Source organism: Pan troglodytes, chromosome 11, assembly GCF_028858775.2.
Source record: "Pan troglodytes isolate AG18354 chromosome 11, NHGRI_mPanTro3-v2.0_pri, whole genome shotgun sequence".
NCBI classification, from domain to species: Eukaryota; Metazoa; Chordata; class Mammalia; order Primates; family Hominidae; genus Pan; species Pan troglodytes.
This window is the reverse complement of record NC_072409.2, coordinates 40,017,174-40,029,452: the sequence shown is the minus strand read 5'-3', so window position 1 is coordinate 40,029,452 and position 12,279 is coordinate 40,017,174. Positions and strand designations below refer to the sequence as shown.

The 12,279-nt window shown below is 43.8% G+C and overlaps 1 protein-coding gene across 1 annotated transcript in view; it reads right to left on the bottom strand.

Moving 5' to 3' along the window:
* Positions 1-12,279, bottom strand: part of GABBR2 (gamma-aminobutyric acid type B receptor subunit 2) — a 422,124-nt gene that overhangs the window by 197,971 nt on the left and 211,874 nt on the right. Inside the window, exon 4 of the mRNA XM_016961310.3 lies at positions 9,816-9,917. Within this exon, the coding sequence (XP_016816799.1) occupies positions 9,816-9,917 (102 nt within the window). The remainder of the gene's footprint in view (positions 1-9,815; positions 9,918-12,279) is intronic.

Sequence of the window (12,279 nt, the reverse complement as noted above, 5' to 3'; positions counted from 1 at the left end):
GTTAGAGGCTGGCCATGACCTGGGCCAGTGGGCACTGCCTAAGGCTTCGGAAGCCCAGGCCAGTCCTGTGCCCCAACTGTCTGGCTGTAGACCTGGAGTGGGCCCTAGAAGTTTAGCCTAGAATGTTCTCCAAAGTCCCTCCTGGCTCTGACAAACTGATCCCACACCCACAATGAGTAGTCCCTTTTATTTAGCTAAAATTTGTCTTACTTAGACCCCACCCCCCACTGGAAATGTCCGTAAAGGCAGAGAAGCATACGCTTCACTCTGTCCATAAAGGCAGTGAAGGCATACGCTTCACTCTCAAGGAAGGGAGCGAAGAGGGAATAGCCCACAGCAGCCCAGTGGAAAGCATGGCATTTCTTTAAAGTTTATTCTTGTATCTTGAAAATTCATGTATATTTAACACTCTAATAATATATCTATGTCGTAAGTTAAAAATAATACCTTTTCGTCTCCATGTCTCTGAGCAAACCTGGCCTGTGAGAAAGATGCACCATGTTTATTCTGCAGCTTTGCGTCCCCTTGGGGTGCCTATATGAACTTCAGTTTCAGGCAGTCAGGATGGACTCCTGGCCTGTGGGGGTGGCAGTTCTCATCAGGTCTCTCCTATCTGGTTGGGAAAAAAGGGGGTCAATTCCCTAAGGACTTTTTTTTTGGCCAGAGTCAAGAGGGAGAGCACAGTTCCCACTAGGACTTTCCCACGGAGCAAGGGAAGGGCAGTTCTCTCAAAGCCTACCTTTGTAGTTGTCTTATGCCAGGCAGAATAACAGCCACATCCTGGCTGGGCACAGTGGCTCATGCCTGTAATCCTGGCACATTAGGAGGCCAAGGCAGGAGAATCAGTTGAGCTCAGGAGTTCAAGACCAGTCTGGGAAATGCGGAGAAACCCTGTCTCTACAAATATATATATATATATTTTTAAAATATAAATTTATATATATATATAGGCTGAGTATGGTGGTGCATGCCTGTAGTCCCAGTTACTTGGGAGGCTGAGGTGGGAGGATTGCTTGAGCCCAGGAAGTTGAGGCTGCAGTGAGCTGTGATTACACCACTACACTCCAGCCTGGGTTACAGAGTGAGGCCCTGTCCCCACTCCCCCAGCCCCCCAAAAAAGGCCACATCCTAATCCCCAGAACCTGTATGTTATGTCACGTGGTAAAGGGAAAATTCACATTCCAGATGGAATTAAGGTTGTTTATCAGCTGATCTTAAAATAGGGAGATTTTCTTGGATTAGCCAGGTGATAATGTATTCACAGGGTCCTTAAATGTATTCATGTATTCACAAGGTCCTTAAACATGGCCGAGGCAGAGACAGTGACACAGTGTGGGAAAGGCTCCACTGACTATGGCTCACTTTGAAGATAGAGGAAGGGGACTGCCAGCTGAGGGATGCAGGTGGCCTCTAGATACTGGAACTAGAGCCTCCAGAAGGAACTTGGCAGCACTGACACCTTGATGTTGGCCTGTCAAGATCCATGTAGGACATCTGGCTTCCAGACAGTAAGATAAATTTGTGTTCCTTGAAGCTGTTCAGATTTTCACAGCAGCAATGGGAAATGAAGACACCTCCCTCTCTGGAAAGGCCTTACCTTAGGCTTATCCTGTCTCCCTCCTCTCTCTGCTGGGGTTCTAGGACACTCAGTTGTTGCTGACTAGTCGAGTAGCTTTTCTGGTCAGAGCTGTCCCCTTAATGTGAGGCATAAGGATCCCCACTAATATTGTTGGAGAATTGGGCTATTTTTGTGAGTCACTCAAAAAAGAAAGCCAAACATGGCTCTAAATGGCACAGACATATTTTCTTTTCCTTTTTTAAGAGTAGAAAGCCTGGCTTAATTTAGAGGGTCTTCATGATGTTGCACTGGGGCCCAAATATTGCATCAATATAAAAAATAAAGATGAGAGCTTTCTGCTTATCTCTGTCTTTCTGTCATTCCCTAGCACTTTTTTTTTAACCGCTCCTCCACTTAAGGCAAGTAAGTTGCAAAGCCCTTTCATTCCTGTTTTGTTACTAAGAAGAAATGGGGGGAGACAGGTCATTTAAAAATGTTGGGTATGAGTAACCTTGGAATGTTGAGAGGCTATGCAGGAATCTTTCTGCTGACTGAGGAGTGTGGGTGGACACGAAGCTGGGAGGCATGCCGTGGAGGTTAAGAGCCAGTCTGTGGCTAGACTGCTGAGCTAGAATCTCAGCTCAGTCACTTAATCAGCTTCATGGCCTCAGGCAAGTTATTAAACTTTCGTGAGCTTCAGTTTCTCTACCTATAAAATGGGGATAATAATAGTACCTATCTTCAGAGCAGGTGGTGGCAAACAATTTCTATAAAGGTCCAGATAGTAAATATTTCTGGTCTCATAGGCCATATAGTCTCTGTTGCAATTACTCAGTTCTGCCGCTGTAGCACAAAAGCAGCCAAGGACGTTGTGGTAAGTGAATGTGTTCCTATAAAACTTTATTTACAAACACAGAGAGTAGGCCGGATTTGGCCCATGAGCTGTAGTTTGCTGACTGCCATTGTAGAGTTATTGTGGGGATAAAGTGAATTCATGAATCTGTGGGCACAAAGGGATTGCTTAAAAGTGTCCTCCTTTGATGTTGAAGCAGAAGCGTTGGATGAGGTCAGAAGAAGAGGCTGTGATAAGATGGAGAGAGAGAAGAGGAGCCCTCTGGAAAGAGGTGGCTGCTGGCACAGCGCTGACGCAGGCAAGCAAGGCTCCTGTCTCCTCTGGTAAATTCACCTGCAATAGGGAAGCTCTGTGGGCCCAGAGACCCTAAATGAATTGCTCACAATCTCTCAGCTTTGCTTACTGTCTCAAAGTTTGGATTTTAGAAAGTCCTTTGTTATCATTTTAAGATATTCATTAAAAGATAGAGAGTTCCATGGCTTCTTTCCCTGAAATTCTCTAATTTTATTATTTAGTGTTTTATTATTTAGTCTTTTCTCTATTCCAGCACCTCTCAAGTTTCGAACATAATATCAACTACTGATTTTTCAGCCCCCGAGAGAGCCCAATAGTTTGCGTACGGCGACCATCACACAATTGGGATGGCCCAGTGCCCTCTCTACAGAGGAAGACACCAAGGCAGGGACGGAGTCCAACCCCGGGTCTACTTGATTCAAAAGCCCCTGTTATGCTTGGCACAGGTGGCTCACGCCTGTAATCCAGCACTTTGGGAGGTCAAGGCGGACGGATCACCTAAGGTTAGGAGTTTGAGACCAGCCTGGCCAACATTGTAAAACACCATCTCTACTAAAAATACAAAAATTAGCCAGGCTTGGTGGAGAGCACCTGTAATCCCAGCTACTCAGGAGGCTGAGGCAGGAGAATCACTTGAACCCAGGAAGTGGAGGTTGCAGTGAGCCGAGATCGTGCCACCGCACTCCAGCCTGGGCGACAGAGCAACACACATACATGCAAAGCCCCTGTTCTGAGTTTCTGTCTGGGATGATGAAAAAGTTCTGGAAGTGGATAATGGGATGGTTGTACAACACTGTGAATGTACTTAATGCCACTGAACACTTAAAAATGGTTAAAATGGTAAATTTTATGTCACATATATTTAACTACAATTAAAAAAAAAGGGTCACAACTAGAAGAGCATTCCCTATACTTTCTGAGTTCTGACAAAAAAAAGGAAAAAAGATTGCTGGTGATTTCTGTAAAAGTAGGGCATAGGGTTCCTGATGGTGGGGGCAGGGGGCTGTGGATAGAAGGGACTTTTGGGGTATCTGATAAAGTTCTCTGACCTGTGTGCTGTTTGCCTTATGATTCATTTAGACATTCATTTGATTTCTGTGGCTTTCAAATTGTTGTTTGATTTTACAATAAAAGATTTTCTTTAAAAGTTCCTGCTCTTTCCACAAAAATATTTGGTCTCCAGAGCACCCGGATTGAACTGAGGCAACTGCCCCTCCCATGTCAATTCCAGACATAAGGGTCTGTGGATGCCCCATGGTTGAAATAATGTACCACATATTCCTCCAACAAATGGAAATATGAATACAGGGCAGAAGGCCACTTTGGGGAAGGTGCATGAAGCAACTGAAACGTCCAGAAAGGGAAATGTGACACCTGGAACTCTCCCTATGAGTGCCCAGGACGTGGTCTCTGTGCAGAGCAGCTTCCCAGCCCCGCCTGGAAACAGCTAAATTTTAGCCACCCCCTGTTCAGAACAGGCTTGGAATGAGCTTAAAGGGCCTCACGACTTCATCACACAGAAATGGTATTTCCTGACTTTCTTGATACAAATTTCGATACACATCTGCTAAATCAGCCTTATTAATTTCATTATTCTGTTCCTCTGTGCTCTTGCCTTTTTTTTTGCCTGGGTGAACTGTCCAAGAATGAGAGAGAGATGTTGTGCCTCCCAATGCTATTGTGTTTCTGTCAATTTCCGTCTCTATTTTTAACAGGCTTTTCTTTCTTTATTTCAGTGAGATGTAATTTAAAGCAATAATAGTCCATGAGCATGTTATTCTCAAGGTGGATTGAAGCCTTATCTATAGAAAAGGACTCTCCTTAATCCTGTTTGACACCTGTACCTTGAACACGCTTTGGTCTGATATGAATACTGGGATTCTTGCTGTAGTTTGATTTGCTTGGTAGACCTTTGCTCAACCTTTCACCTTCAACCTTTCAGTGTCACTTTGTTTATCTGTTGTAAATAGCTAGAGTTCGTTTTTTGAAACACAATCTGAAAGTCTCTTCCTTTTGATAATGAGTTTGGCCTATTTGAACTTCTGGTCAGAATCATTATATGTGGTCTGCACTGATCTGTTTTGTGCTTTCTGGTTTTCATGTTTGCTTTCTGTTTCGAAACATGGATGAGATTTCCTTTGTTTTATTTTTGTGTTTCTGCAGCTTCAGGTTCTGTTTGCATTATGGTATATTTACCACTGAGTCATTCAAAGCATTCTTTAGCTTACATCTACCTAATTATGAAACTCATGAGCAAAATGGTCTCTTTTGAGTCCCTCTCCTAGTTAACACCAGGAGTTAAGCACCCTTTTTTAAAAAAAATCATCTCTTCTTAGGCCTGTGAAGGTAATTTGGATTTTTATATCTCAATTATGCCTATTGCCATATCTATTTTTGCATTATGTATAAAATTATATGTAATTTTTGCATCTGCATACACTTTAATAACAATTATTTAGACTTTGCTTTCCTTCCATGGGTTCCAATGATCCCTGCTCAGCCGTTTCTGTCATGACCTCAGCTGTAAAGTATGCCATCGCTTTTGGCTGGTTGACATCAGACTTCAGGATTAGCTTCAAGAAGGGGACCTGGCTGGAACATCGTGTGAGCCCCATACAGTGCAGAATACCTCCCAGTTGCTCCACTGTCTCTGGGATTTAATGCTTCAGAGGAGTCGGAGAGTGGCCTGGTTTTTGCATCTCTATGGGAAGTTTGTTTTTTTCCTGGCCTAGATATTTGTAAGATTTTCTCCACTAAGTATGTCAAAATTTTGGCAAAACCTGTCTAAGTATGACTCTCTTTTCACCAGTTCTGCTAGAATGCAGAAGCTGGCTAGTTTGCTCATATAGTCTGTACATTTCCATATAAAATTGTTGTAGTTCAAAAACTGTAGAATAATGGAAAATTTGTATGGCCCAATCTACAGTACTAGGTCTGTCTTGAGCCCACTTAAGTTTGTTTCCTAGTTTAAAAAAAAAAAAAAAATCTTATTTGAAAACAGAAAAATTGTGGAGACTATATACAGAGTTCCCATACAACCTCTCATCCAGTTTTCCCTATTATTAATGTTTTATATTAGTATTTTGTGCATTTGTCACAATGAATAAATATTGATGTTATTATTAGCTAACACCCATTCTTTAATCAGATTTCCTTAGTCTTTTTCTCAAACATCCTTTTTCTATTCCTGGATCCCATCTAGAATATACCACATTATATTTAGTTGTCATGCCTCCTTCAGCTCCTTTTGGCCCAGGCTTTCTCTATTTTTGATGAACTAGACAGTTTAGGGGAGTATTGGTCAGGTATTTTGTAGGATGGCCTTCAACTGTAATTTGTCTGATGTTTTTCTCATGGTTAGACTGGGGTTATGGGATTTGGGGAAGAAGACCACAGAGGTAAAGTTATTCCCATCATATCATGTCAAGGGAGCTTTCAATGTGACTTATCACTGCTGATGTTGACCTTGATTGCCTCGCTAAGGGAACGTTTGTGAGGTTTCTCGACTGTCAAGTTATTCTTTTTTATCCCCCCTTTTCCTACTGTACCCTTTGGAAGGAAGTAACTTAAGAAGTGTGTAGTTATGACCTACCTCTTTGGAGTGTGAAGTATCTATGTAAGTTATTTTGAATTCTTCTGTGTAGGAGATTTGCCTATATTCTCCCATTTATTAGTCAATCATTTACATAATAGTAAACTTGTGGAGATTTATTTTATACTTTGGGTTATATTCTAATACTACTTTAATTTTTTGTGTTCAAATTGTTCCAGCTTTGGCCATTGGGAGCTCTTTCAATTGGCAACTGTACTCCCTTGATACAGCCCCACCAGTATGTGTGTTATTCCTTACCTTCTGGTATTACAAAATACTCCAGAATCATCTTGTCTATTTCCTGCCCCATAGAACCAGCCATTTGTCTAAGGAGCCCTGGTTCCTTTTACTGGAGAATGGTGTTAGGAACCAAAATCTGGGTGTTAGGTGTGCTCATTGCTACTGTTTCTACTGTTTTGGATTTTGATTCTGTTTCTTTTGTCCTGGTTTTCCCTTAGGAAAACTCCCTTCTCCAGTATCCACAACTGTTATCCTTTATCTCACTGGATTGATCTATTTGGCGATTTCCTCTGAATTCTGGGAAAGTATCTCAAGTTTGCCCTCCACCTTACTGATTTTTATTTTTCTCGGCTTTAATTCTGCTCTCTACTACCTCCAATGCAGACTCCAGTTCTACTATTTGATATCTGGTTTTCTTGCCTGTCCTCTGTACCTCCTTCTCCATCTTATCCCGCAATAAATCAGAAACTTGCTTTTCCTCTGAGATCTCCAAAAGTAACTACCTTCCCATTGTTCCTGAGTATTATGTCCTTGTAGCCTCTGTTGCACTTTGTCCAGACGTGGTATTTCATTCACACACACTCAACAAATTGTTGAGCAAATTAGGTTGGGTTTTAGGTGATGGGAAACAGAAGAGTGACCAAGACAGACAGAAATTTCTGCTTCCTGGAGCTTACATTCTAATGGGAGGAGACAGATGATAAAACACCAGGTAAAATGAATAGAAGGCCAGATATTGTTAGAGGTTGAATTTTGTCTCCCCGAAAAATACATTAAAGTCATAACCCCTAGTACCTCAGAATGTGACCTGATTTGAGAGCAGGGCCATTGCAGATGTAACTAGTTAGGTCAAGGTCATACTAGAATAGGGGAGGCTCTTATCTAACATGACCAGTGTCCTAAAAAGACAATCTAAAGAGAAGAGAGGACATGCCATGTGTGGCAGAGATTGGTGTGATGCAGTGGTGAGCCACAAACTGCCAAGGATTACTGGTGACGCCAGCAGCCAAGAGAAAGGCAAGGAAGAGCCCTAAGCCTTCGAGAGAGTACATTCTGTTGTTATAAACCACCTAGTTTGTGATACTTTGCCGCAGCAGTCCCAGGAAATGAAAATAGATATCAATCAGTGAAATGGAGGAGAAAATTAGCAGAAAGGGACAAGTGGGAGTTGGAGGAACAGGGATTTCAATTTTTAAATAAAGTGTTCAGGGAAAGCCTCTGGGAGAAGGGGATGACTGGACAAAGACTGCAAGAGGTACAAGAAGGAGCTGTGCAGGTGTCTGGGTGAGGGGAGCCTTTGCCAACAGATGAGTACTCTGTCATTAGTGCTGCTCTCCTGGCTTATGTGATACTGGAATCCTTTCTCAGAAGTACATGCAGAGCAGTTGAGAAAGCTGGGCCATGACATTGCCCAGACCTGGGTTTGAATCCCAACCCACCATTTTTCAGCTGGCTGTCTTGGGGTAGTTGCTAACCTCTTTGAGTCTCGAGTCCACATCTGTGAAACAGGGATACAAAAATTCCCTCCATCTGAGGGCTTTGGGGAGGACGAATTGAGCAAATAAAGGTGAAGGGCTCTGCACAGGGCCTGGCCTGTGGTCAATGCACTGGAAAGGTGGCTATTTCGGCTGTTATTTTCATTATGGTTAATGTCGTTGCTACTTCTGTTGGAGTTGGCTGGTTGATGGGCAGAGAGCCCAGTTCCATCTCCAGTTGCTCTGCTCTGCACACAAAGGTTCTTTAAACATTAAAGTCCATAGATGCTGGGCCTCTGGAGCTCAGGGAGCTATTTCAAGTGCCCACCATGGGGAGATGCCTCTGCATGTGGCAGGAGAATGTCAGCACAGCTGCAGGCCCTCCCCTCCTCTCCCAACCCTGCCCCAGATGCTTCCTGCAGAGCAGCCACCCCACCCCTGAATCCTCCAGGCCCCACACAGCCTGTGACACTGCAGGGGGGAGACCTGGCTCCAGCCACGTAGGCGGTCAAGCAGGCCCTTCCCTGACTACTGTGTCCTCATCTGCAGAGGCTCCCAAGGCTGAAATGTGACCCTCAGGCTCTGTATCTGCTCTGGAGGAGGTGGTAGACAACTGATATGTTGCTTCCCTTGCTCCCCTTCTCTGGGCTTTGGGCTCCCCATCTGTGAACTGGAGGATTTAGAAGGCAACTGCTCTAAGCTGCTACCTGCTCTGACTGGTGTAATCTGGGACCCACACAAGACAGAAGGGACATATCTGCAGTTGGCATCTGGGGTCTCCATGCTAATGACTTTAAGTGAGGGCCTGAAGGAATGGAGGAGAGGGAAAGAGGAATTTGATAGCTCTGATGACACTGGCATCTGCTTACAAACCTCCAGGAAGTCCCCAGGATAAAATATCAAACTTCTAAGCTTGGCATTCAAGGCTCCTGGGAACTGACTTCTGTTTCAGCCTCCCTTCTACCCAACTCCAGGTACTTCTGCCTCTGTGGAATTCCTGCTGATCCTAAGCCATGATGAGCATGGCTACCCTACCCTCTGATCTTCCCTCCTACCGTGCTGGGCTCCTGTAGGAGGGGATCCCTCTCTTCCTCCTCCACCAAATGTTGTCTCTTTTTGGAACCTTGTCTGAGCACTCTCCCCAGGTGGGATGAGTCACTTCCTCCCTTTGTTCCCAGGCCCCTTTGTTCCTGTTTCCCCTGAGAGGTCTCTGTCTTCTTCACCATGCTGGGAGCAACCTGAGGACAAGGTCAAGGCCGATGATGTCTATGAGCCCAAGAGAGGGTCTGGTGCATAAAAGCTGTTTGAGAGAGTATGCAGAATGAATGGACAAATGAAAATTAGAGACTGACTTACAACTGGGGAAACTTCTAGTTGACCCTTTCTGTTCCTAAAGAGAGTATCACCGGATAGGGGTCAGGAGCCTGGGCTTTCAGTTGCAACAAGAAGACTTCTTTGCTGTGGGCTTTCTGCAAGACAGTTCCTCTCTCTGTGACTCTTCAAAACAGACATGACAATCATGTGTGCCCTGCTTGCCCCTGAGGCTGCGTTGAGAGATATAAAACCACCAGGAAAGTGCTCAGTGGCTGTGCAACTGCAGCCAGCACCTCTGGCCAGTGTTGGACAGCAAGGAAGGGAAAGCCAAGGGAAGCCAATTCCTGGGAGCTTCTCCTGTCTGGGATGCCAAGGTGGAAATGAACTTGAGACCCAGACCAAACTTGAGGCTCTTTCATAGTCAGGTAATTTGGGCACCCAGGGCATTGAGATCAGTCTGCCATTCACCCTGTGGCTAGCCACACCTACCTTCAGCTTTTTGACACTGGTACAGGGATCGTTGGAGAAGCTCTCGGTGTCTGAAATCTCAATGTCTTCGCCATACAGAACTCCAGTCAGGTCATTCCGCACCTGTCAGCAAAGAGAAAGCAGAGGGTGGGTGTGCTGGGGACCACAGGAAGGGCCAGTTCAGAGGGGTCACCCTGGGGAAGTCAACTGGGCAAAGCGATTTTCTCTACCAACAATGCAAAGTGAGTGGTTTTATTTTACATTATTAACTAGACCGCCCCACGAAAACGTGAGGATCCCCCAGTCCCACCCTGCAACTGACACATGGATACAAGGAGGCCAGACAGGGAAGGGACTTTCCAAGATTGCCCAGGGAGTTCCTGCAAGAGTCAAGATTAGCACCTTTGCTGGTGTTTCTCCACCACATCACACTGTCTCCAAATCAGGCTATTGAATTGTGTCTTCGTTAATATTTTGCACTATTTATTTGCAACATTATTTCACTTTTATGGTGAGGAAATAGCTAAGATATTCAAAGACAATATAGAGTAAAGGAAAGAGGAAAGAAGTATGGAACCTGCCTATGATGTTAAACGTAACTATGTGTCTACTCACACTCAGAGTGAGGAATATCTATGGATGTGAAAAGCAAAGAGCTACAAACTCCAGTGTTACCAGGACCAGCCAGTGTGTGAACTAGCCTGTGTGGAAGGATATTACAGAATGATAGGGCTGGGCGTGGGCTCACACCTGTAATCCCAGCGCTTTGGGAGGCCAAGACGGGGGGCTTGCTTGAGCCCAGGAGTTCAAGACTGCAGTGAGCCGTGATCACGCCACCGTACTCCAGCCTGGGTGACAGAACAAGACCTTGTCTCAACAGAACAAAACAAAACAAAAGACAGTAACAGTTGGTTGCTGAGTTAGAATGTGGGTCAAGGGTTACCAGACCGTCTGATTTTTGGGGGGAGAAATCAGAAATTTAGACTTTTAAAATATAAAATCCCCTAATTTTTAAATGTTGATACTATTTTGAATTAAAAAAAAAAAGAAAGTAAGGATCAAACCAAATAAACTTAAAGTCTGTATCTGGCCTGTGGCCATGGCTGTGCACCCTCTGACATATAGCAATGGAAACTGGATTTTGGGTTTTAGTAGCAAGAACTAGGCTGGGGTTAGGGGATCCAGCTTCCAGGTCCTGCTCTATCACTGACTTGCTTGTGACCTCAATCTCTCGTGTGATTCTTCCCTTCTCTGGGCCTCAGTTTCTTCCACTTTAGGAGATGCTTAAAGCACTTCTTGTTCACACCCATTAGCATGGCTATTACCAAAAAGCAAAACCACAAGTGTTGGTGAAGATGTGGAGAAACTGGAACCCTTGTGTGTTGCTGGTGGAAATGTAAAATGCTGCCACTGCTGTGGAAAACAGTATAGCAGCCCCTCAAAGAAATAAATATAAAATTACCACATGATCCAGCAATTCCACTTCTGGGCACGTATCCAAAAGAATTGGAAGCAGGGACTTGACAGACATTTTACACCCATGTTCATAAGAACATTTGTTCACTGTAGCTAAAAGGTAGAAGCAGCCCAAACGTTCACTGCTCGATGAATGGATAAATGAATTGTGGTGTATACAGACAGTGAAATACTATTCAGCCTTCAAAAGGAATAAAATTCTGACACATGCTACAACATAGATGAGCCTTGAAGACATCATGCTATGTGAAATAAGGCAGACACAAAAGGACAAATATTGTATGACTCTATTCATATGAGATACTCAGGTTAGTCACATTTATAGAGACAGAGAGTAGAATGGTGGTTACCAGCAGCTGAGGGAAGGAAGGGGTGGGGAGTGATTGTTTAATGGGCACAGAGTTTCAGTGTGGAATGAAAAAAAAAGTTCTGCAGATGCAGTAGTGATAGTTGCACAAACATGTGAATATACTTACTGCTACTGAACTGTACCCTTATAAATGGCTAAAATGATAAATATTCTGCTATGTATATTGTACCACAATAAAAAAGAACTTCTTATTTCAACACTTGGTGGATCCTTGTAATGTATACATCAGAGCATTTTGGATAATCTGGCCTTAAATGTCACAGGATGGTCACCACCAAGGAAGGGAGACAAAACAGACTGTGATGGGAGCTGCCATCTTTTATTTCTTTGACAGAAATATGAAGCAAATGGAGCAAATGTGAACATGTAATCATTCTGGCTAGCAAGTCCTTGGGTGTTTATTTTATTCTGAACGCTTGAAATGCCTTGTGATCAATGTTTTGTAAAAAGAAAGATGCTGTCACAGTCAGGGTGAACCTTGTCCATCCTTCGTTTTTACCTCAATTTGATGGAAGATTGGTAACTAGTCAATGGGGGGAAAAAGTTAACTTTTCCATTAGAGTTTATTTCTGCTGTTTCAAATCCTTTTGGATACAGGTGGGCCCCATGATGAGTTTTGAGCAGCACGAGGTGTTGTGG